This window comes from Mastigoproctus giganteus, chromosome 6, assembly GCF_048544385.1.
Source record: "Mastigoproctus giganteus isolate SK-2022 chromosome 6, ASM4854438v1, whole genome shotgun sequence".
Lineage (NCBI taxonomy): Eukaryota > Metazoa > Arthropoda > Arachnida > Uropygi > Thelyphonidae > Mastigoproctus > Mastigoproctus giganteus.
In genome coordinates this window covers 44,515,614-44,542,159 of record NC_143580.1, presented here as the reverse complement: position 1 = coordinate 44,542,159, position 26,546 = coordinate 44,515,614, and the positions used below count along the sequence as shown (strand labels likewise).

General features: G+C 34.9%; 1 protein-coding gene across 1 annotated transcript in view; it reads left to right on the top strand.

Annotated features, from left to right (window-relative positions):
* LOC150084213 (cysteine protease ATG4B-like) overlaps positions 1-26,546 on the top strand; it is a 131,067-nt gene that overhangs the window by 41,756 nt on the left and 62,765 nt on the right. Inside the window, exons 4-5 of the mRNA XM_090375102.1 lie at positions 2,368-2,466; positions 24,284-24,382. Of these exons, the coding sequence (XP_090231228.1) occupies positions 2,368-2,466; positions 24,284-24,382 (198 nt within the window). The remainder of the gene's footprint in view (positions 1-2,367; positions 2,467-24,283; positions 24,383-26,546) is intronic.

The following is a 26,546-nucleotide window of genomic DNA, read 5'->3' as shown; positions in this document are numbered from 1 at the left end:
TTGGCTGATGCTGCATAAGCTCATACACTTGCTTTCTTGCATCACATGCCACTACTACTACTGTCAATTTCACTGCCTCTGAATACTCTTGTCCCTAATTTTGTCATTTAAATTTTCATTAATGATAATATAATCTATTATAGACTGTGTTTCTTGCTTCCCATGTGAATTTATGGATATTCTTGTGTCTGAAAAAAGTATTTGTAATTTTAAGTTTATTAAAAATGCAGAAGTCTATCAAGCATCTTCCATTATTGTTGACCACGGTTTTGTCTTCTGATCCTATACATTTGCCTATTGATTGAGCACCAACTCTTGCATTAAAATCTCTTGCTGGTATGGGGTATTAATTTTTGTTAGTTTGGTCTGTGATCTCTTGTAATTCTTCATAAAATTCTACGGTTTTATCAATGTTGCCTTCTACTGGTGCGTAGATGCCAATGATTGTTATTGTTTAAGATAAAATTTTTAGTTTTAATTTCAATATTCTGGGTGATATCCAAGAGTAGTCTAATATTTTGTTTTCCCATTGTTTCTTTATTATAACAGCAACTCCTGATGATGCCCACATTTCATTGGTACACCTGAGTATATCATTATTCATCCTTTTTTGTTTTGGCAATGACTGCTATATTTCTATTTTCTAGTTCCATGGTCAATTCATCTAATTTATGATTTATTCCCCTAACATTCCAAGTTGCTACTTTAATGTCCTTAATCGTAGTCCTATATCCATTGCCTAGGTTGTTATCCTTGAGATCCGTCCTAACATGGAAGTATTTGGAATGTCCCCCAGATAGGTTACCAGCCTTTTGCGGGGTAAGTCCTTATAGCTTTTCTTACAGCCCCACCTTATAGCCTCTAGACAGGCTTCATCCTAATCTTTGTGCACAAATTGAAGGTCTTGTTACCACAAAAATTTCATTGTTAAATGGGCACCAGTATATTAGCTGCTAAAAAAGTTACAATGCAGTTATGAACTCCACTTTCCACAAGGTTTTTGTGCCATCATCACTGTCTGCCACTCATTTTGAGAGGTTTGAGTTGGATTCCTATTGATGACTGGAAGATTTTCTGAGGTTCTTTTCATTCAAGCTGTAGTTAACCAATCTTATGCTTGTAGCTTTCCCCTCCTTGTGAGGTACCAGGTTTTTCAACCTCCAAAATCTTCTGTGACATTGTAGTGATTTCACCACTTGTAACTTGCTTGGAGAGGTCTGTGTTCAAATCCACTGTGACTGGAGGAATTTCTAAAGTTTTCTTCGATCAAGTCAGGTGTCTCAGGTGGAGGAAGGTTTCCTCCATAGATTATTCCCAGTTTTTCAACCTGTACAACATGCAAATAAGCCTGTGAATGCACATTTTTACAGACATAATACAGTGGAGCAGTATGGTTTATGTTGCTGATGCTCCTAAAAACAGACAACAACAGCCTACCTAACATGTAAAAATGCCTGTGAACATGCACTTCTGCAGACATAATACACTTATGGTTAAGAGTGCACACTTGGGGACATGGGTGTCAGCAGGATATTTTGCAAGGTGGTGTATGTGGGAATAAATTTTTTGTTCACCAAATTTTCAATTACATGCAATGTCTTATGTTTCAAGAAATTAATGAAAATATTTAAAATTGTGTATTACTTTGAAATCCAAAGGTGGTGCACTTGCACCATGCTGCCGGTGCCCATGCTTGGGGACTGTTAATACAATATGAATAATATAATATATCATATCCATGGGTTTTTTTTATTAGCTTTAATCCTAGTATTTAAGTTTTTTAGATACAGAGTGATTTTAAACAGATTTGTCAACCCATAATATACATATTCTGTCTCGTTTACATCATTAGATTTGTCTTGAAAATATCACACCTCATCTGGTGATTATATGATCATCAGTTGAAGATGTGATGAAATTTCCAGGATGATCATAACATTTCTTTGTACTGCTCAAAATTAGTCTTGCTACTATTTAGTATGTCAACCATTATATGTGATAGTAGATCCATCTATGAGCTTTTGCAGTAAAAGTTCCAACACCACACTACAAAATTTCCTTTCATGGGAGCATGTCAATGGCAATAAATTTTTCTGAGGCACTCTGTAAAATTCAAGTGGAGTTATAAATGAAAGAAGTTTTCCATTTAGGATTTCAGAATTATTACAAAGGGCACCCTACTGGGAGAAATGTAAGGACAAAAACTGTGGTCAAGAATTCTATTAAAAAAAAAAAGTTTATTTTATGTTTTAAGCTGTTAACCAGATCGTTGTTCATTATTTTGCTAACAGAAATGTTCAGATACAGTAGTTTCATAATTTTTCACATTAATATAAAATCACACTGATCATGTTATTTTTTTCAAAGGCGGTACTGAATATTCATCAGATTCTGGATGGGGATGTATGCTACGGTGTGGACAGATGGTGATGGCCCAGGCTTTGATCTGCAAACATCTTGGAAGAGGTAATATTATAAAGTTATTAAAAGAGACTTCCAAATGAAGCTATTATATATATATATATATATATGTTTTTTAATTATTTTATTTAAGCCTATTTGATTATTGCTTCTTTATCACTTGCTACGTTAATGCTATTGTCATATGGCAATTAGACATTATATGTGCTTGACATATTACTGGTTAATTGAATAAATTTTGCTGTATTACAGTTAATTGATTAAATTGCTTCGGTTTGGTCGATTTTTCTTTTACTGTTATTTATCTACTATCTGTATGGGTATTTAGGTGTAACGGGAACAGGAGATCCAGTTAGCCTGTGCAGTCTAACTTCTTCCTGGGGGTCTGTACATGTAATGGTAAATAATAATGATAATAATAAATGAAGTTAATATTTTGTATTTCAAACAAACATCAAATAAACAACAAATAAATCAATGTTACCTAAATTCTTTTACCTGGTCATCTATCCGCTACTTCATTGGAGGCTTAGAGCGGGTCAATAGCCAGATTAAAGGAATATCTCATACCTACCCGTTTCTGTTATCCCTTTATCAGTTTTGCCTTTTTAGTGATACTTTTGTACATAATTACTTAATTTTGGATAACTTTAATTAATTGATTTTAGATAATCTTTAATAAATTGATTTTAGATAATCTTTGATTAATTAATTTTGGTAAACTTTATTTATATTGATTTTAGACAATCTAATTATAATTTTAGAAATATTTTTAATCTTAGAATCGGAATCAGCAAACTGGTATAGGTGATACAAAGCCCAACGGGTGAGTATCTGGATAACTGGTATAGGTGATACTCACCCGTTGGGCTTTGTATCACCTATACCAGTTTGCTGATTCCGATTCTAAGATTAAAAATATTTCTAAAATTATAATTAGATTGTCTAAAATCAATATAAATAAAGTTTACCAAAATTAAGTAATTATGTACAAAAGTATCACTAAAAAGGCAAAACTGATAAAGGGATAACAGAAACGGGTAGGTATGAGACATTCCTTTAATCTGGCTATCGACCCACTCAAAGCCCCCAACAAAGTAGCGGATAGATGACCAGGTAAAAGAATGTTAGGTAACATTGATTTATTTGTTGTTTGTTTGAAATACAAAATATTAACTTCATTTATTATTATCATTATTATTATTATTTACCATTATATGTACAGACCCCCAGGAAGAAGTTAGACTGCACAGGCTAACTGGATCTCCTGTTCCTGTTACACCTAAATACCCATACAGATAGTAGATAAATAACAATAAAAGAAAAATCGACCAAACCGAAGCAATTTAATCAATTAACCGTAATACAGCAAAATTTGTTCAATTAACCAGTATATATATATATATATTAACATAATGAAGTAGTTAAAAAAAAAAAAAAAAAAAAATGGTACAAAATATAATACGAAAATTAAGAAAATAAATATAAAGCTATCATTAGAGGCAGCAAAATGCACATTCCTCCACATGATGCCCAATGTATAACTGATATTAAATATAAATCAAAATTAATGCCAGTAGTATGGCAAAACTGTTGCGTGAAAAATAATAAATTAAACATAATAATTAATGAACAGGGAGGGAGAAGAAAAGGTAAGACTAAAAATTGTAGCAGAAAATCCCCAAATAAATTTAGAAAATCCAATTCAAAATAATAAATCATTTTAAAATTTTAGAGCCAATTACATAAGAATTTAGTGGCACCCCCCCCCCTCGTAAGGTGCCGCTAACATAACAGAAATACATTTGCTACATGCCTAAAAAAACTTTCAAATGAGGTTTTTTATGTAAAAGGAAAAGACTTAAAATTTTACGTTTTCTTGTCCATCCCATATTATTACTGAACACAATTGAAATACATTTCTCACATGTCTAAAGTCTATTCCACCCAAGAAAAACATCAAATTAACAAATAATTTTGCTGCTATTACACCTATATATAAATAGTGCATCTGGATTAGTTGAAATATGACTTTTGAATGAGCAATTTATAAACATAAATGGGAAGTTCAGGTAGGATAAGTTGATAATTAGCTGTTTTCTCACTTTTGTTATATTAGTTTGTGAGCAAATGCAAATATACATTGGACGCCCACTGTACAATCAAATCACTTTACAGTGGACTCTTCATTATAAAATACCATTCACTATACGGTATGTAGTAAGAGCCAGTCATTTCGTGATCATGTTTGCGAATTGAATTTTAGCTCTATTAAATGGCGATTCTAATAAGCGAAAATAGGAGGAATATTATCCACAGGCTATAAAAGTAAAGATATAAAGCACAAATTTATACTTTATTACCTTACCAATTAACAGTCTGTGTGGGTAGCACAGTGGTATCGTCACCGCCCTCCCCACACCGGGTAGAAAAGGCCCGGGTTCGAATCCCATTGATGATGTGAGGAACTATAATGGGCTTTTTTCATTCAGTGCCTAAATTAGTCAGCCTCAGGTGTAGATAGCAAGGTTTTATCCCCCAGAAACTGGGCTTTTTTTTGTCTAGCAAAATGGGCAAATCGACCAGAGAACATATGCAATTTACAGACACAATACACATGGGTATATGTAAGAAATTACTGGGTGACCCTAATATAATAGTTCGATTTGGAAATATTATTATATAATAATAATATTTCAATAAATAATTTCAATATTCCAATCATATAATAATATTTTAATAAGTGTATCATAAAAATAAAAATACATAATATTCAAAGAACTACACAGTGTGGCAATTAGAAAACAAGACTGATACTAGAAAAAAATAATGATTCCATATGTGAGTAAACTAACCTTGGTTTATTCAAACTAACTTCCTCCTGCTTCCACACACTGCATGCAGCAATCACAAAATGACTGGAACAACTGGTGGAAAGCCATGACTGGTATATTGTTCAATATTTTTGTCACAGCTCTTTGAATGGTGTCAATGTCATGAAAATAGCAGTCTTTCAGTGGTGCTTTGAGCTTCAGGAACAAAAAAAAGTCGCATGGGGCTAAGTCTAGCGAATATGGTGGGTGCAACATTACACAGACTTTTTTTGCTATCCAAAAACTCCAAAACATGGGGGCATTGTGGCTTGGTGTGTTGTTGTGCAAGAGTAACCAACCGCTATCTTCTCCATTCTGAGGCTGCACATGATGTTTCAAAACATCCAGATAGTAGGCAGCAGTAACACTTTGGCCATAGAAAGTGATGAGCATTGTTTTGATTTTGGTCTTTCTCAACAAATATTTTCGGCTTTGGAAGAGTTTGCCCTCTTCCACTCCACACTTTGTTGCTTTGTTGGAGGATCATACTGAAAACACCACATCTTGTCACCTGTAACAATCAAATTCAGGAAGTTGAGTTTGCTTTCAACAGCCTCAGTGAGTTCTCTGCAGTGTTCAACTCATGCCTGTCATTCAATATCTGTTAACAAATGTGGAACAAACTGTGCACAGACCTTCATTTTCTTCAAATCCTAAGTTATTGTTTGTCAAATGGTTTCCTTATTAATGCACAGATCTTCTGAAATCATTTGGAGCTTTCCATGTCGGTCATTGTAATAATTTCCTGCACCTTTTCAATTAACTCTGGTGGTTGGATCATTTTTGCTGGGTCCAGATATTCATCATCTTTCAGTGATTCTTTTCCATGGGCGAAACATTTATGCCACTCAAACACACATTCATGAGACAGACAATTCTCTCCATACACTTGTTTTGTCATCTGAAATGCTTCTGTGGCACTTTTGCACAGTTGAATACAGAAACTTGATGTTTGCTCTTTGTTCTGTTGTCCTTCCAAAACACAGACACAGGAGAGACTTGCAATTAAGTTCACACTGTGTTCTGAAATGTCAGAAATTTCTGCTGACCTTGACTGTGGTGCTTGAGGAACAATCACTCTTTCATTTTTGTTTATTTCTAGTAGATGGCAGCACCAGCACTTGTTTCATAACATCAGTTTTGTTTTCTAATTGCCTCACTGTGTTTTTACTCAATTTCAAGATGCATTTCTTTCTTTTCCTGTGTGGAATACATTTTTGCCAATTGGACAACAAATCTTCTGAATATGCAGCAGCTCCTCTGTGTAACTGGGGTGTTATTTTATGTAGTATACATCTTTTACTTACAACAAAGCCCTTATATAAAAAATTTATTAATTTCACATTTACACTTAGGTTACCTAAAAATAAGTAAAACACAATTTAGTAGTGTCCGAAATTCAGTTTTAAAAATGAAATTTTTCCATATTATAATATATCAGTCTTAGTTTATGGGCCAAGGTGCAAGGAAGCTAAGATTTTGCTTCATCAGCACAAAAAAAAAAAAATAAAATAAAATAAAAAAAATTGATCTACACAACTTTATCCTTTTATCATACTCTTCCCACTGCCATAGGGTACTCATTCAGTTGCCGCTTAAACTTTATTCATTTATATACTATGTGCATCCATTTTTTTGATTAACAAATTAAAAAAAAAATTAGGAACATACAAGTATCTTTCTTTTTATAAAAACATATAGTAACAAGAGATGAAAATAAATTGCTTGCCACATGCTCCGCAATACTACATATATATATTCTACACACACTGGCCAAAAAATTATGAACCTTTGTATTAAGAGAGTCACAACAAACGATATATGAACATTGATTCTTCGAACATATAATGCTAAATGGAAATAGATAGAAAGAAAACTGTGATGTGGAGTGATGATGCGTTGCCTCGTTGAATATAAAGATTGCACAGGCTCTTCTACTACAGTAATCTGAATCCAGAATGGGAAAAATGCATGATCTGTTAGACTTTGAAAAAGGTCTTATCATGGGTACGCATTTAGCAAGAGCCATGATTCAAGAAACCAAAAGCATAACTGGTTTCTCAGAAGCATCCATCTCAAAAGGTTTTAATGACTGGAAAGCAAGCATTTCTTTCACATCTCAAAGGCATAAATGTAGCAGTAAAACTACTTCAAGAGCAAAGCTGTTGTACATCCAGTGTGCAGCAAATAACATCTGAATTCAGCAAAGCCCAGAACTGCCTTATTTCAACCTGTACCATGCACGGTATTGGCAATTGCCTGCCTATTCAGAAGCTACTTGTTTCAGAGAAAAAACAGAAAAATCCACTTGCAGTGGTGCCAAGAATGTCTTGATTGGACAGTAGAATGATGGAAGAAAGTCACATGGTCTGGCAAATCACTATATACCTTGTTTTGCAGTTATAGTAAGCAGAGTGTGGTGAGAACCTCATGAAGCAATGGATCATGATTGCATTGTTAAGACAACCCAAGCATCTATCGTGGTATGGGGAATGTTTTGTTGGCAAGGGCTGAGTCCGTGCAAAGTTGAATATAATCCGAAGATTACCTGAATTTTGTATCAGATCTACTGCACCCTGCAATATTACAGTTTTATCCCAAAAGTGATGGCCACTTTATGGATGAAAATGCAAGGCATATCCTGCCAGAATCATGCAAAAATGGTTTGGAGAGCATGACACGGATTTCCACCATCTTCCCTGGCCCTACATTCACCTGATCTCAACCCTGTTGAGAATGTGTGGGATATGCTGGAAAGAGCTGTTTAGCAGCAAACTCCTCTTCCTTCAACTTTGTCACAGCTACATGATATTTTGCTGGAAGAATGATTATGATTAGATCAAAATGCACTAAAATACCTTATAGAGTCCACACCACACTGCACACTTGCTGTTATTCAACACAAAGGCAGCCCGATTCAATACTGAATAAAGGCTAGTTTTTTTTTTGGCCAGTGTGTATAACTTAACATCAGGGTATGGATCCCAGATATAACTTCTCATATTCAATAAATTTTTATAAATTAACAAAAAATTTAAATGCAGAAAGTTATGCATTTAAATTTGTTTTATCAGATGGCACAGATGTGTTCGTAATGCACCCTGCCACATTGCCAGTATTGTTGATTGTGGTTCACTGAACACAGAAATGACTTCCATGTGGTACCTTGGTTGGTGGATACAAATCCCACAGAACACCACATGAATTTCACAGAACATCTGAAATTTATGTGGTGGCAGTATGGGCAGCAAGAGAAGGACATACCCATTATTAGTTAGGTGGTCATAATGTTTTGACTGGACAGTGTATGATGCAATGATTTATCCCTTGATGGAATTACCCCTGAGGACAATGGGTCACTGAAAGGCATAATTAAGAAAATTACAGCAAATTTGCCTGCTTCTTGTACCATGCCAAGAGTGATCAAAAGTTAATCTATACTTTCGTCTTTTTCCTTTTTTTGTGGATGGTATCTTCAAGTGACATATTGAAATACACAGATGTTTGATCTGTATTTCCAACCTGTGTCAGGATATATGAACATTGATTCTTCAAACATATAATACTTCTGAAAATAAAGTTTCTCATAAGCATTAGGAAGTCCTTGAAAAATGCTATTTTAAACTTTTTAGAGATAAGCCATTTCATCTGGAGAATTGCATATAACCGCAACTTGAATTTCAAGTTATTTTGCAATTGGATATCTACTGGCATATTTCAGTTGATATCCAATTTACCACTTCTCATTCACTTATATTTATTGCTTTTCTTCATTTACTGGATATTTTCAAATATGCAGTAACTGAAGAATATAGAAACCATAGAAAGTCTTCTGATTGCTACTAACTAATTTGCAGCATTAATTCTTTCTTCTTCTTTTTCATTCTCTTAAAATTTCTGATACATTCATTTATTTTGTGCTTCCTCGCTGTCATAAAGCAGTGTCATAAATTTATTCAGTTTCATTCATTACTTCAGTTTTTTATTTTTGGTAAAATAGCACAATTGCATTGTCTGATTCCTCTTCATACACAAGTGCTTGTTCTGCATTTTCAGTCTATGATGGAATATATTGTTTTTACTCATTTATTTACTCAGTATTTCTGCATTTTCAGTCTATGATAAGGTACGTTGTGTATTTATTTACTCAGTATTTATACAATACTCAAGAACAGAAATAAGGAGCAGAAAGGGTAAAATATATGAATGATAATTCTGCCAAAACACGAGAGTGACTCATTTCTCATGCCAACTAGATCTTCATGAGAACTGGAACATAGGAATGCATTGCCAAATCTGCTATTGATATGACATCTTGATTTTTTCCACAGTAATTGATACCCCAACATGAATTGGAATATAAATTGCTGTAAAGAAATCAAGGATTATATACTCTATGATACTCCAATGCATATTATAGTCCTTTTATAAGACATCCTCATAGTTTTTAATGTGAAATTTTGGGTAATATTGAACACAGTTTTTGTATGAATTTCACTTAAAATTAATAATAATAACTTAATTTCACTTAAAATTAATAACAATGTCATGTAAAATTAGTGAATTCAGCATCTTAAATTGTAAATTTTGAAATGACATGCATTTAATAATTATTTTGCATTTAGTTATTATCATAAATTACCAGAATTATAGAATAATATTATACAGAATTTATTACTAAGCTCACAGTTATTACTTGTCCTTAACAAGGTAATCAAAAACGCAAACAACCTGTAAAGCTATAAAGTTGACTTTTTTTTAATAAAGGTTAGTGCTAAATATTTATGAATTTTGATGTGGTGAATTTATGCACTTTAGTACATGTACAGTGTTGTACACAGGATCTCATATCCTTTCTCTTATTCTCAAAATTCTACATGTTTTCTGGGCACTTAAAACTGATTTGTGTCTGGATGTGTGATCCAAAAGTGATTATGAAATACTTTCTGATCTATTTACTACTTTCTCCTTTCTGTGTTATGTACCAATCTGGTTCTTGTCCTGTACCACTATCCTTAGTCATTCTATTCTGTGAATACTGAGCACTAGAATGGATCAATGATAAAACTAACAAGCCTTATACAGCACTTAGAATGCAACTGTATTATCAACTCCTTCAAACTTTAGTTGCTCTTTGCTGGAAAATCTAACTTGTGATGCATTTTGTTGTCTGCTAATAGGTGCTGATGACCACCATCACAATAACCAAGACACAGTAACTTGGCAAATTGCTCTCCCAGCACTCAAAAGTCCCTCCAATTTGAAAGTACAGTTTGAAAGGATTAACAAAATGAATTCGTATTTCATCAGCTGTGCTGGTGTGACACCTTCAACAAGAAATCCATCAGTGTCAACCTGTGGATGCTGGAACTCAAAATGAAGTGGGATTATTTGTCAGTTTGATCTCTTAACTTTTATTTTGTTTTATTATTTTAACTCTTTATTTTATTTATTACATAAATATGTTCATTATGTTCAGAATTTTGTAAACCCACTGAGTTCTTATATTGGATTATGCTACTGTATTTTTCTATTTTATGTTTATTGTTTTATTAATGGCAATAAATGAGTTTATATATATATATATATATATATATAAAAGCATTTATATATACTATTTTCATTTTAAAATACTTCTTACACAAAAAAACACCATATGGACTGAAATTTATCAGAAAACTCTTCTGAAATGTTTAATACTTGCCTTATCTGTGTTGTCATTCTAAAATCTTATTTAAAACTGAAGCTATACTTAACATCAGTCACACAAGAACTGAATCAAAATACAGTATTAAGAATTGTGTTTCAAACATAGTCTATGTAACTTTTTTCCATGTCGCTTCAAACATGGTGAAAGGATGCTAGAATATTACCCCTCCCCCTCTAGTTCTATTAAAAAGAAAAATGTAAAAAGCCCTTTTAACATGGCCTTGGTTTTCGCACTCAAAGCAAACTTTACCTTTTCACTGAGTTACTCTGGTGTTCCATTCACCTCCCCCAAAAGAAGTATTATTAATTAAGAGAGTATGACGCTGCCCTGGCAACTGTTTCAACAATATTGCTGCATAATCAGAGAGCATTTGAACACAAAATATTACATATCAGATCAACTTCGAGAGTGAAAATGAAAAGAAACCTAAAACTACAAATTACTCTTTTCCAGGGTGGCTATATTTTGAAAATTATTAAGCAGGACAACTTGAAACAAAATATGTAGTATAGTATTTTTTCCTTCAAAGAGTAAAAGAAAAATATAAAATTACAATTAAAATATATTTTTTTATCAATCAATCAGTCATAGTATTTATTTGTTATATGATTGTTTTTAATATGTATTTTTCCTATATAAACTATAATATTATTTATAACAGTTATTTTAAAAATAGTGAGGAAGACTACTTTTACTTTAGATTTCACTAGTTTTAAAATTTCTTCTCCTTCCGAAGATTTTAAAAAGTTTTTAAATTCTGAACAGGACATGTTATAGTTTTTCTTTCACCATAAGTTTGCCCTTTAAATTTTTCTAATAAAAGACAGTTTCTTTTTTTTTTTTTGCCTAGCAGTTTTCATTAAGCTGAAAACTCTTTCTGATGAAGCATTTGAATGCTTAATATGGAGCTTGCAATTTGAGACAAATTATTTGCTTCTGGAATTTGAGAAAAATTGCACACATTTTTTATCAACACACATTTTCTTTTCTTTATTACTCAGTGACGAACAAAATGCCTTGAGATTTTCTCATTTTTTGCTCTTGTTATTAGAATTAATTTTTAACACATCCTTTAGACTCCAATAAGAATTAATTAAAAATACTTAAAATTAATAAATTAACAGTTTTTCTTCTCTTATCAGGACAAATTGTGGTTATCGGGAAGCGGGACTTGAAGTTCTAAAATCGGGACCATTAGCATTATTAGAGGCACATGATGCAAGAATGCAAGCTTATACAGCATCAGCCAAAAAAAAAAAAAAAAACCATTCCCATTTCATTGATCCATTCATTCCAAATGTTTGTCTAGTTCTGCCTTGAATTTAATTAAGCTATCAACTTCCACAACAGATGGAAGTTTGTTCCAGCAATCAACTACCCACTGGCTAAAGGCAAAACTTCCGCCACATCTATTCTACAACTGTCTTTCCGGTTTGAATCTATGCCCCCTCAGGTTTGTAATCTGAGCAAGAGGAAGAATCCCATCAGCATTGAGCCTGTTCAATCCATTCAATCCCTTATACACCTAAATCAGATCGCCTCGCAGGTGCCTAGTCTTCAGAAGCTGCAATTTGCAGAACTTAAGCTTTTCTTCATAAGAGCACCCCTTTGTTCCCTTCGCCAGTCTTGTTGCCCTTCTCTGTACTCATTCTAGCAACTGTACATCCTTCCTAAAATGAGGCTTCCAGACTTTTATGCAGTGCCCAAGGTGTGGCCTGACCATTGCCTTATACAAGGGGGATAATCACCTCCTTATCCCTGCTCGCAAATTTCCTGTGTATCATTTACAAGGACCCCATGACCTACTCCGGCAGTCTGTCCTGCACTGTTCAGAAAACTTCATATCTCACTGCACAATTACCCCAAGGTCTCTTTCATTCTCCACTACCCTGAGTGTAACACCACAGAGTTGGCATATTTCTCTGGGGTTACTGCTACCCATATGCAGTACGTTGCATTTGTCTGTGTTAAACTTCAGTTGCCACTTCTCAGCCCACCTACCTAACTTTTTCAGATCCTGTTGCAACAGCATACTATCATTACTGTTATTAACAACCCTGCCAACCTTTGTATCATCTGCAAACTTTGACATTAAGCTTGATATACCTTTATCAATATCATTGATAAATATACAAAACAACACCGAACCCTGAGTGACACTACTAATAACATTAGTTCATGTAGTGCAGTACCCATTGATCACCACTCTGTCTTCTCCCACTCAACCATCCTTTTATCCATTGTAGCGACTTGCCCTTAATGCCATACTGCTCCAATTTGTACAGTAGTCTTCCATGTGCAACAGTATCAAAAGCTTTCCTGAAATCCAAGTATATGATATCAAAATTGGGGTCCGGAAAATTTACCGCCAGCAATTTACCACCGCATCAGTTTATCGCATAAACAATTTACCACCGTGTCAGTTTATTGCATTTTGCCGTCTAGAAACAATGAGATGTGTTTGGTTAAATCATAAAAAGTTATTTTTTGTTTAAGTTTCTGCCTTAAGCTATGATTAGCATATTTTTTGGAATTCTATGAACTATGAGGGAATAGTACGGAAATAAAAAAAAACACATGTATGGAAATATGTAATTTAATAGGTAGATTATGTATTTTAATAGTTACGTGTATCACAAAAATAGTAAAAAATCCATTATTTGAACAATATAACAATTGGTTAATTTTAAAATAAACTAATTATAACATTAGGTATGTCATAGTACACTGCAAAAATTCAAAATGAATGTTTATGCAATCTTCAGAATCAGTCACATTGGGATAATTAATTACCAAGAAACTGTAATATTTACAACATAGTATGCAAATTATTAATAAGAAATATTATGTGCTATACCTCTTAGATAATCAACAATATCACCCTGTTCATCGTATGCACTAACAAGCCTTTTAATTCGTTCATCACAATCGCAATACTTCTTTTTTTTGTTGCCTGGATCACTTCCACTTAAATATTGTTCAATGCGCATTTCGTTAATACTTTGTTCTTTTTTAATGCAATCGATAAATTTCCAAATGTTGGGATGATAATTTTTAATGCAATCAATAAATTTCCAAATGTTGGGATGATAAGCAGTGACTTGTTCCTCAAATCTTCTATGCCACCCTTCAAAAGAATTATTTGATCTTGGTAATCCTTCAGGAACAAGCTGGTTTATGTTCCACATTTCATGGGAATACTTTGGTGGTCAACGAAGATGTCGTCTGGTTGGGTGTCCAATCCATGTATCCTCAAAATAATCAACAACTTCTTGCGATTCTCGAGGAAAAACACCATTTTCACACAAATGTTCAAAAACGACCATCACAGTTGGAGTGGGCACAAATGCAATTGCTGCCAAAATTTGCATATTTAAAGCAAAATTAGCATCAGTTTCGTAACGCTGTTTCAATCCATTATTCTGAATAATTCAAAAAACATGCTACTTAAGTTAAAAATAAATTTATATAAATTATATGTATTGCCTGGCGGTATTTGTAGGCTGTAAATTGTATATGCGATAAACTGACGTGGTGGTAAACTGCTAGCGATTAATTGCTGGCGGTGAATAGCAGGTGATAAACTTTCCTAGACTTGGTCTAGGAAAGTTTATCGGAAGTTTAAGAAAATTTAAGTTTATAAACAATTTATAGCCTACAAATGATCGCTAGCATATTTTATCGGCAGGCAATACATATAATTTATATAAATTTATTGGTCATTTTAAATTGAAAATAAGGCTTTTCTATAGTTGTTATTTAAGAATTAAGTGCAGTTAAAAATGGAAGTTATATGCTAGGTATACATTTCCTAGAAATACATACCATTGCAGGTGCTTTAATTTAATTGCCTGTTATTTTCCAAAATTGGAATTAGGTAGATACCTACTTAATTCCTTTAACTTAAATAGCATGTTTTAGGGGATGGGGATAGGGCATGCCGATTAGGGAGGTACTTATATATTTATAATGTTTTACAATCACAACATTTTCTTATTTTGAGTTTATTTTTCATCCTTTTGAGTTTGTGAACGCATCATCTCGGTGGAATTTTTGAAATCAGAAAAAGGAAAACCGAAATTGTGCTTTAGTGGACATTTGTTTTATAAAGACAGGCAAAATGAAACAAAAATTCATTGGAAGTGTCAAAATTACCAAAAAACCAAATGTGCCGCTCGAGTTACTACGGTAGATAACACCATCATTAAAACATGGAAGGAGCACAATCATTGTGGAGATGCAGCAGGAGTTGAGGCAGCACAACTTCTTGATACCATTCGAACTTATGCAGAAACAACAAATAATGCACCTCATAGTATTATTTCAAATGTTTCGAGAACCTGTAGCCAAGCAGCAGCCCCGAAGCTTCCAAGTGTAGATACAATGAAACGAACGATCCGAAATATAAGAAATCGAAATTTTGATGGCCCAGTTCTTCCAACGCATCATAGAGACAGTTTTTACAGAAGAATATAAAACATCATGCAATGGAAAATTGTTTCTACAATTTGATTCTGGACCTGAGGACAATCGTATGTTAATTTTCAGTACGAAAAGAAATTTGCAATTGTTAGCGCGAAGTGAACACTGGTATGCTGATGGGACTTTCAAAACTGTTCCTTTACTTTTTTATCAGCTGTATACGATACATGGATTCTAGGCAAAATATCGCTTCCGTTAGTTTATGCATTATTGCCTAACAAGTCTGAGGAAACATATGTATCTCTACTACAGCAGCTGAAAGTATTGGAACCGGCTATGTCCCTACAATCAATAACTATAGATTTTGAGACGGCGATGATGGCCAGAAGAGTTTTTCCTGACGCTTCACAACGGGGTTGTTTTTTCCACTTTTCACAATGTATTTTTCGTTCCATTCAGTGGATTGAAACAACGTTACGAAACTGATGCTAATTTTGCTTTAAATATGCGAATTTTGGCAGCAATTGCATTTGTGCCCACTCCAATTGTGATGGTCGTTTTTGAACATTTGTGTAAAAATGGTGTTTTTCCTCCAGAATCGCAAAAAGTTGTTGATTATTTTGAGGATACATGGATTGGATGCCCAACCAGACGACATCTTCGTCGACTACCAAAGTATTCCCATAAAATGTGGAACGTAAACCAGCTTGTTCTTGAAGGATTACCAAGAACGAATAATTCTGTTGAAGGGTGGCATAGAAGATTTGAGGAGCAAGTTGCTGCCTATCATCCCAACATTTGGAAATTTATCGATTGCATTAAAAAAGAACAAAGTATTAACAAAATACGCATTGAACAATATTTAAGTGGAAGTGATCCAGGCAACAAAAAAAAGAAGTATTGCGATTGTGATGAACTCAACAGTGTTGAGAAAGAAGGCAGAAGCCTTTGAAAGCTTCAGTTAGTATTTTAGCGCTTTTAACCTAGTATATTTTATTGCATTTTAAATTTGGCATTTTATTATTATCCTGTATATCACAGTTGTTTTATTTTAAAATTACTATCAGTAATATTTTGTTTGTAAATAATTTATTGTAAATATTAAATATTTTAAAAATTTGGGTTTTTTCGTCTTTCGTTTTATTCCATGGTTGGTGGAAAACACTAAAAATCATAGTATAGGTCTGTAATTACTTGTCACCCTTTAATCCCCCTTTGTGAATTGGAGATACATTTTCACATATCCTCCCCTCAATCTAAGAATGCTCTCATAATTATGGCTAAGGGTTTGCTAACTTTTCTTTGCTGCCGCCTATATAACTGGATAGATTCCATTCACCCCAGGTGCAGTTTTTATATTTAACTTCAACAATTTCTCCTCCACTTTGCTCTCCATTATTACAAAATCAATTAGGTCTCTGTTAGAGTTTAGTAAACTTCTGTCCCCCTCTTCCTTAAAAATTCCTCATGTGTTGAATGTAGATTCAAAATACTCATTCAGTTGAGCAGCTATCTGAGAATGATCATCTACAGTCAAACCATTGATATCAAGTGGACCAATCTGATTCTTCCTTTTAGACTTTATATAAGTTAAGAAGTCTTTGCTGTTTTTCTTTACATCCTTTGCCAAAGATTTTTCATAATCTGCCTTTGCTTGCCTAACCTCCTTTGTGACTTGATTACAGACTAGCTTGTATCTACCATAGGCTTCTGTGTCGCCTGACAATTTATGTGCATCCCATGCATTTTTTTTCTCTGTCATGAGTCTCATTAGTTCATCTGACATCCATTTGGGCCTAAATCTTGAACAGTATTTCTTATTTGGAACAAAAAGCCTAGTAGCTTCCTAAATTACTTCCTTGAATTCTTCCCATTTAGAATTTGCTGTTGGTAACATCATCAGTTGATCGCACTGTATAGAATTTAAAAACTGTCTGAGACCACCATAGTCACCTTTATGAAAACAAAAACCCTTCCCTTTACCCTTGATGGTAGTTACATCTTTAAGTAAATCCCACTTCAGTACACTGTGATCACTGTCACCTAATGGTTCCTTTATCTGTAAATTCTTAATGCATACGTCATCACTACTGATAATCAGATCAAGAGTGTTACTCCTTCTTGTTGCCTCTCTGACATGCTGCTATATGAAATAATCATCAATAAATTCACAAAAGCCTTGCTAGTGTGCGAGTGGCCAACCCACACGTTCCTGTCTGTCTATAGCTGGGAAGTTAAAATCCTCCATTATAAGACACTCTGATTTACTGGTCCACTCTATTTCTCTGTATAATTGTTCATTGTGCTCATCAGAGTCATTAGGCCTATAACAAACTCTTACCCTCATTTTTGCTTTTCCAGTATGTTACACCAAACTTACTCAACATTGCACTGTCCATCTATGTCAACTAGATGCACTTTCTTAGATTTTATGTGTTTCTTAACTAACAACATAACTTCTCCTCCCTTCCTATCCTTGTCTATGCTTTCTGTACACGTTGTACTCCCCAAATTCCAATTCTGCATCCCTTATATTTGAGTGGCACCACGTCTCTGATATCCCAACAATATCCGCCTTGGATGTCTTAACCAGCACTTTCCCAGTCATATCAAGACTGTTGGCCACCCTGCTATTTTCTTTTCTTTTTCTTTTTTTTTATTTTTTTTTTTATAGGTTTCAATAGAATATAAAAGGATGGCATCTTCAAAAGTATTATATTGTATTGTACTGTACTCCATTGTGCTCTGCTCTTCACTGCTCAACCCACCCCTACCCTATCTCTAGCCAAAAAATCACAAACCTTTATTCAGCATCTAGGAAAGCCACCTTCCTTTTACCAGAATTGTAGCCCATACATGACATGGATTCCACTAGGTGTTTGAAGGAGGCTGGCTCCAGATTTGACCCTTGGGTGCTTCTATCATCAGGATGTTTGTCAGCTGCTGTATTATGGTCAGTAGAGAACTGCAAATCTGAACTACGTTTTCCAACATATCCCAAACATTCTAAATTGGATTCAGATCTGGAGAATTAGGCAACCAGAGTAGATGGTGGAGATGTGGGATTACTCCTAAAATCACTCAGATACAATTTTTGCATGATGGTTAGTTGCAGTTACATTGTTGTCATGAAAGAATTCATCACAATTCAAGTAAAAATGAAGCATTGATCTGATATGCCAGAAAGATACTTGTTAGAGGCAACACAACATTCTAATGGTATGAGCAGACCCAGTCTATACCAACAGAGCATATCCCATACTATAAAACAACCTCCAGCCACTTGGTGGTGGAGATATTCGGTATGCATGGCTTCACGAGGTTCACACCACACTTTCACCCTGCCATTGGCAGAAAAAAAAGTGTAAATTGAGACTTGTCAGACCACATGATCCTTTTCCACTGTTCCACAGTCCAAGCTTGATATTAGTGGAAGCACTTCAGACCTTGCAATTTTTTACAGAAAGAAGTTACTTTCTTACATGAGTATCAAATTTCAGATTCTTCAACTCCTGCCACATAGTTCATTTGAAAATGGACCTTTCTACATAAGGATTCCTATAGCTCATTTCTAGAGTTTTTGGAGTCTACAATAGCATGTAGCTCTCTGAGGGCACTTACTTTCAACCCTATGAAACTGAAATTGCTTGATTTGAGGTGTCACACAGTATGTGTGTGTGTGTGTTTGAATTTTTCAGTCATTTGCTGTACATTGGACAAATTTTCTACCACATTTCTTCCTTTTAGATATGCATTATCCTTTCATCTTCCACTCATTGTATACTTTTGAGATGGTTGTTTTCAACACACCTGTGATTTCCTTCGTTTCTCCACTGTTGGTCTTGCTAAACATGCTCCAACAATACAACAAAATCCTTCTGAAAATCAGAAAGATCACCTGTCTTCCCCATGAATGGATCAACAAAGAAGCCCCAGGAAAGTGTATAGTATTTATCTGATACCAAGGAACTTCTGATCATACCATGTGACAACTTATATTTGCATTAAAAAAATTTTAAAAAATATCATAGTTTAATTATCTGTTGATGCCAGTTTGCAAAAGGTGCTAAATGTGCTAAGGCTGTTCAAGAGAAGAATGTTGCATATCGTAATTGGCTTGTTTCTAATTCTTCAGTTTCATTTTCTGCCTACACCAAAGCTCACAACAATTGTAAAGCAGTTATTAATCAGTCCAAACTAGAGTTTGAACAGGCTAAGAGTAGAAAACTTGCTTCTTGCCCTAATGGTAGCCGAGCATTCTGGTCTCTTGCCAAAGCTATTGGCCGCAACTTTTGCCCATCTCTGCTCCCACCTCTGTCCAAATCAGATGGTTCTGTTGTCACTTCAGCCAAGGATAAAGCTGACCTGTTAGCATTCCATTTTTCTTCCAGCTCATGTATTAATGATCTTGGTAAAACACCTCCCACCATTCCCAACACGCTCCATTCAATACCTCCTGTGGTCTTCCGTCAAAAGGATATCAGAATGATTTTGATGAATCTTGATGCTAAGAAAGCTCCAGGTCCTGATGGTATTTCTCCACTTGTTCTCAAAACCTGTGCTCCTGAACTTACTCCTATTCTTTGCCGCCTTTTTTCACTTTCTTATTCCAAAGGGGTTTTTCCTTCTGCTTGGAAATTTGCTCATATCCAGCCAGTTCCTAAAAAGGGTGAAAAATCCCTCCCATCCAATTATTGTCCCATTGCAATTACTTCTACTCTTTCTAAAGTAATGGAGAAATCAATTAACCGCCAACTCTTAAACTACCTAGAAACCTTCCGTCTGATCAACGATCGCCAGTATGGATTCCGTCAGTGTCGATCCACTGGTGATATTCTGGCTTATGTTACCCATTTATGGACTAATTCAATGGAAAGGTTCGGTGAAACGCAAGTAGTTGCTCTTGACATCTCAAAGGCTTTTGATCGTGTTTGGCATAAAGGTCTTCTAAACAAGCTTCCATCTTATGGCTTGCCAACTGTTTTTAGTAATTGGTTATCCAGTTTTCTCTCTGATCGCTCACTGAGGGTGATGGTAGATGGCTCTCTGGTCTTCTAACTTCTCCACTAATGCCGGTGTCCCCCAAGGTTCAGTTCTTTCCCCCACTCTTTTCCTCTTGTATATTAATGACCTTCTTCCATTGACTGGAAATCCTATCCATAGTTTTGCCGATGATAGCACATTGCATTCTACTTTCCATTTTGAGAAACCTTGTCCTGCTCAATCAGCTTCAATTTTTCGAAAATTTGCTACCAATTCCTTAAATGCCGATCTTCAGGTAATTCTCCAGTGGGGCAAAGACAACAGTTGATTTCAACCCTTCTAAAACTCAGTCTTGTCTTATATCTCACAAAAAGGATTCTTCTGCTCCTATGCTTATCTTTATTGACACTCCGATTTCTAGACAAAATGATATATCTCTTTTGGGGATTACCTTGACTTCTAATCTCTCTTGGCACAAGCACATTACAAAAATTGCTTCCTCTGCATCTAAAAAACTTGGTTTTCTCTTTCGCTCTCGGCGTTACTTTTCTTCCAGACAACTGCTCACTCTGTATAAATCGCAAATCCGCCCTGCCATGAAATATTGTTCCCACATCTGGGGTGGTGCCCCCAAAACCTCTCTCAGGCTTCTTGATTCCATTCAGAAGAGGGCAGTTAGGTTAATTAATGATTCATCTCTAACAGAATCTCTCCACTCGCTTTCTCATAGACGTACTGTTTCTGCTGCATGCCTCTTCTACAGATACTTCCATGGGCACTGTTCTTCTGAACTGGCTTCTATAATTCCCGCTCTCTCTTTCAAAACAGTCCGAACACGTGCCGCCACCAGCCAAAATCCATTTACTGTCCAACTTCAAACCCACAGAACCAACTTTTCATCTTCCTCATTTATTCATTCAACTGCCGTTTTCTGGAACAACCTGCCTTCATACGTATTTCCTGAAAATTACAATCTACAGAAGTTCAAGTCCAATGTCAACAAATATCTTCTTTCGTCTTCTCAACCTCCAACCCAAGCACGGTACTAAGTACTATAGGTTCTAATACCTCTCATGTTTGAGGTTCACATAAAAAAAAAATAAATAAATAATGTTTTTAAAACTGTCCTAAATAATGTAGATAGCATAAAATTAACAAAAAGGTAGCTTTCTGATGGCACTTACTTTTCAACCCTGTGAATCCGAAATTGTTTGATTTGAGCTGTCATGCAGTATGTGTGTGTGTCTATACACACACACACACACACACTGCATGACAGTTCAAACAAAACAATGTATACATATATATATGTATATACACACACCCTGAGTGACCACTGAATTATTACCACCTACCTAATACTGTGTTGGGCCACTGTTCACATGGATAATAGCCACTATTTGCCTAGGCATTGACTCAACCAGATGTTTGAAGACATCCATAGGGATTTCCAGCTATGCTGCCTACAAGGCTTTCCACAGTGTCAGAATAGATGATCGTTGTGCGTCCACATGCCTCACTTCCCATTCCAAAACATTCCACAGGTGTTCGATTGGATTGAGGCCAGTCAAGATGAGTGATATCTTCACCCATCCACTGCACTAAGTTGTCACATGGTATGATCAGGCATGATGACATGGTGCATTTTCATCTTGGAAGATTCCATTTCTGTCTGGAAAAAAATGCAACATTGCGGGGTGCACGTGGTTTTCTAAGATCTGCTGGTAGACTTCACCAGTGAAATGTTGGTCCATACACAACAGGAGTCCTAGTCCTTCCCAGAAAAACTTGCCTTGTGTTAAGCAACCACAGCCACCTGCCTGAATAGGGGCACCATGCACTATGCGTTCATGGATTCTTGTTGCTTGTACCACACACGAAGGCATCCATTGGCATGTTGTGCCAGGTATTTGGACTCATTTGACCAGCACACTCGTTTTCAGTCTTATAGTGTCCAACCAGCATGTTGTTGACACCACAGCATTCTCTGTCAAAGATGATCAGCAGTGAGTAGAGGGTGTCTTTTGGGTTATCTGTTGTGGAACCCCATACATCTGAGTGTACAGCACATCTTCATTTGTGATATTGTTCTTGCATTCCCCATATTGTATTGCAATGCCAACTGTCACACAGTGACCTACTGTTGAGCCTGTACAATGCACTGCACCCTTTGGTTACCACGAACATCCACCTTGTGTAATCCTTTACAGTTCTGTTGATGAGAAGTGGTTTGACCCATTCGACATTATTCTTTGTACACCTTAACCGCTGTGGGCAGCTGACAAGGCATGCTGTTTCTGCTATGGAAGCACCTGATGCACAAGCTTCCACAATCATGCCCTTTTGAAACTCCCTGATATCTGTACTGTATTGTATAACTGCTACTTTATCACTTTGACTTGCACGATCAGATGCAAATTTCCACTGCTCTACCTTATGAAGCTGTTCAACTTTTTACTGCAAGCTATGCAGCATAGTCCTTTATGGATGGGGTGGTTATAATTCAGTGATTGCTGAGTGTACACATACACATATATATATATATATATATATATATAATGGGTCACTTCAGAAATTATAATATAGCTCTATGTCCTAGATAAGATTGTTTTGAAACAAATTTTTTATTTTTGTTTAAAAGAATCCAGAGCAGTTTGTGGAAACACAAAGCTTGTTCTGTTGTGACTATGAAGCCATTTGCATTATTAACCTCTAGTAGAAATGATAAAAAAAAAATGCAAGGACTCAAAGTTTACTTTAAAATAAATCACTTATTTTTTGGAATAGAAGGCACAAAATAGTTGAAAATAGTGTACTTTATGATTTAATTTTTTATTCTTACACTTTTATTGGATAAGAAAACAAATCATTTGTATTTCAAAATGATGTTATTCAAACTGATGTAATTCTAATAAATATTTTAATTTTTTTTTTTTTTTTTTTTTGTATATATATATTTTTTTTATATTTATGTCCAGTACACCTCAGTATCCAGATGCTTGGCATATTCTTATCTAGGCAATAAATGCATTAGCTTATAGTATAATTATCACATTGAACAACTTCATTTTTTTGGATTGGCACTGGAGACCATTTACTATCTAATGAGAGACCAATAAATCTTGAAACAAGCTGTCGTTGGTGCCATTGTCTCATATTTTAAATAAATAGTAAATTACCATTTCATGGATGCTGCTGTTTAAAAGTAGTGTTATCCTTGAGCAATTGCAGAAATACAAAGCTAATTCTGTTGTGCATACTAAACCGTTGCATTATTTAAGGCATTTTGAAAGTCTGTAGGCTATTAAACATAAGAGTGAACAGGAATGGTAATGTAAATTCATTGTACTTTAAACAGGAATGTTAATGCCCCATCTGTTCTATATATTTCCACTTCACCTGCTGTTCACTTGCCTTTAAAGGACAAAGTGAAGCCTAAATCTGCAATTTTTATTTCAGATTTCAGACATCACCTAATCTTTTTTTCTTGGTGTACATTAGCAAAATGCCTTTTATGCATTCCTGAATCTATCCATAATACATTAGTTAATTTTATTATTAGTGCTCTATCTTGTTAACATATGAAAATAACTTCCATGAACACAGCAAAACACATAGCAAAATTTTATAACTATTGAAGATGTGGTAGTAACACTGCAGTAGTACTAACGCTGATAGTTACCATCAGTATTAGTAACACTGCAGTAATACTAACACTGATGGTTACCATCAGTGTTAGTATTTCTTTATAGAGCAAAGTGATGAAAATTTTCTTTAAATATTTTTTAATGACTAAATTTATGAATACAAAAAAAAAAAAAAAAAAAAAACTTCATTAAATTGTATTTTCTTTAGTTATTTAAACTCTTTATAGAATGGCGATGGAGTCCAGGCATGTCAGATCCTGTCTATCTGCATATTTTACGGATGTTTCAAGATAAAAAAGACTCCACTTATGCAATTCATCAAATAAGTAAGACTATACAGATGTAAATTTTGATAGACTTAGTTTAAAGTTGTTTATACTAATTGTTTTTAAAATGTATTTAAAAATGCATGTATATGTTATTTTAACTCCAAGATGTATACACTGATAATGAAATATTGTAATGGCCTGGTGCTCCTCAAGTAACCGTCAAGAAATTCCTTGCCCTAGAATATTGGGTTCTTAGATGGCTCAATAGTAAGCTTCGTTTACCCCATACAATATCCAGGCAACAGCTTTATAAAAACCTAAAAACAAAGCCTTTGCAACAGATGATCAATGAGTCTGGAGTCATGCTTCTAGCAAAGTTAATCACCTCTGCATGCGATTCACCAAACTTAGCCAATATAATAGCTATCCCCAACAGGGAAAATTCAAGAAACCAGCAATTCAAATCCAACCTCTCCAGGCTCAAACAAATGGACAGAATGTTCCCCAATGCATCTCTTCACCTCATAAATCATCTCAACATTGATTGCAACAGGTTAATCAACTCTGAAGCCTACAGGAGTCAGATCTCCGATAAAATAAAGAAAAATAATCCAACCCAGTAATTGCAACTGAAAGCCAAATTTTTTAAAATTCATAACTGTTCTGCAATTTTTAAATTCATAATTAAAATTCCTAGGCATTGTTAATATCTATATAAAATCTGCTATGTACATATACTTGATTATTTTATGTCATTCCCGTTGTATTTTTATCTGCCCCTAGCCATGTGCTGTGATGGGCTTGCTGTATTTGCAATAAATGAATATTTATTTATTTATTTAAAATATAATGGTAATACATATGTATTATGCAATATTATATGTATATATTTGTGTTGAGTTTTAAGTCAAATTTTGATAGACCGAATACTTTTAATCTATTAGAGTGCTAATGTTAAAATTTAAGTTAGCATATGTACAGTAGCAATAAATGACAGTGGCCACATTAGCAGTTTTGTGTTGCCCATGAACATAAAGCGGCAGACAAAAAACTGCATCGCCTTAAAAAGTAACATTTGTAGTGAAATGTATAAAATATTTTTTGATTACAGTCATTTTGTTTGTTGCAAAGCAAAGATATTGCATCAGACAGTAATTGCAAGGTATTGCATCAGCCATTCCTATAAATATGGCATTGGAAGGGTATACAACAGAATTAGTACACCTCTGCAAATCAGTATTCTGATTTGCAGAGGTGTAAGCATGACTCCATATGTTCAGTTGACACAAAGAGAAAAAAATTATAGCTGTTGCTCTGTCCCAGGGAGGGCTTCCTACACGTGCTATCACTGATAAAATAGGCTGCCACCAGTCAACAGTATCCAGGTGCTGAAATTAAAGTGTCAAACCGTTGATGTGAAGAGAAGACCTGGATCAGGCAGTAAGAAAGTGACTATGCCTTTCCAAGATCGATATTTGAAATGGCTATGCCTTTGTCATCACCATGCTAGTACTCCCGATCTAAAACTGGACTTTGAGATGGCCTCTGGTATTGAAACAAGTGCATGAATTATCCAAAGATGGCTTTTGGAATGTGGTCTGCATGCCTATCGGCCCAAGAAGAAGCCTTTGTTGAACCAACAAATGAGCACGAAGCAACTTGCTTGGGCCAAAATGCATGTTTCATGGACGAAAGAGCAATGGGACACCATCATCTTTTCTGACAAATCAAAATTCAACCTGCATGGCTCAGATGGGAAGCAATATGTCAGAAGAAAAAAATCGGAGGCATACCATCCTGACTGCATAACACTGACTGAAAAGTTCCCCACCGGCGAGACCATTTGACTGGCGGGGAAGTAGAAGAAGTAAAGTTAAGTGAATTAAGTTTATTAACGGAACGGTGAACACAGAAACCTGCACTGCTATCTTGGAGGAGTGCCTACAACCCGTTATTAGGGATCACCACACAGACGTCCAGAACTGCATTTTTAAACAGGACTCAGCACCTTGTCATACAGCAAAATTTGTAAGTTTATGCTATTTAGATTTAATGATGAGTTTGTCTTCTTGTCTCACAAGGCTTAAAACTTACTTACACCAATGTTTTGCCTTGTTTTTCTACCTTAAGGTGCAGTCATACCTCAGAAATGCTGGCATTACACTGTTGGACTAGCCCGGCAACGGTGCAGATTTGAACCCTATTAAAAATTCTGGTACAT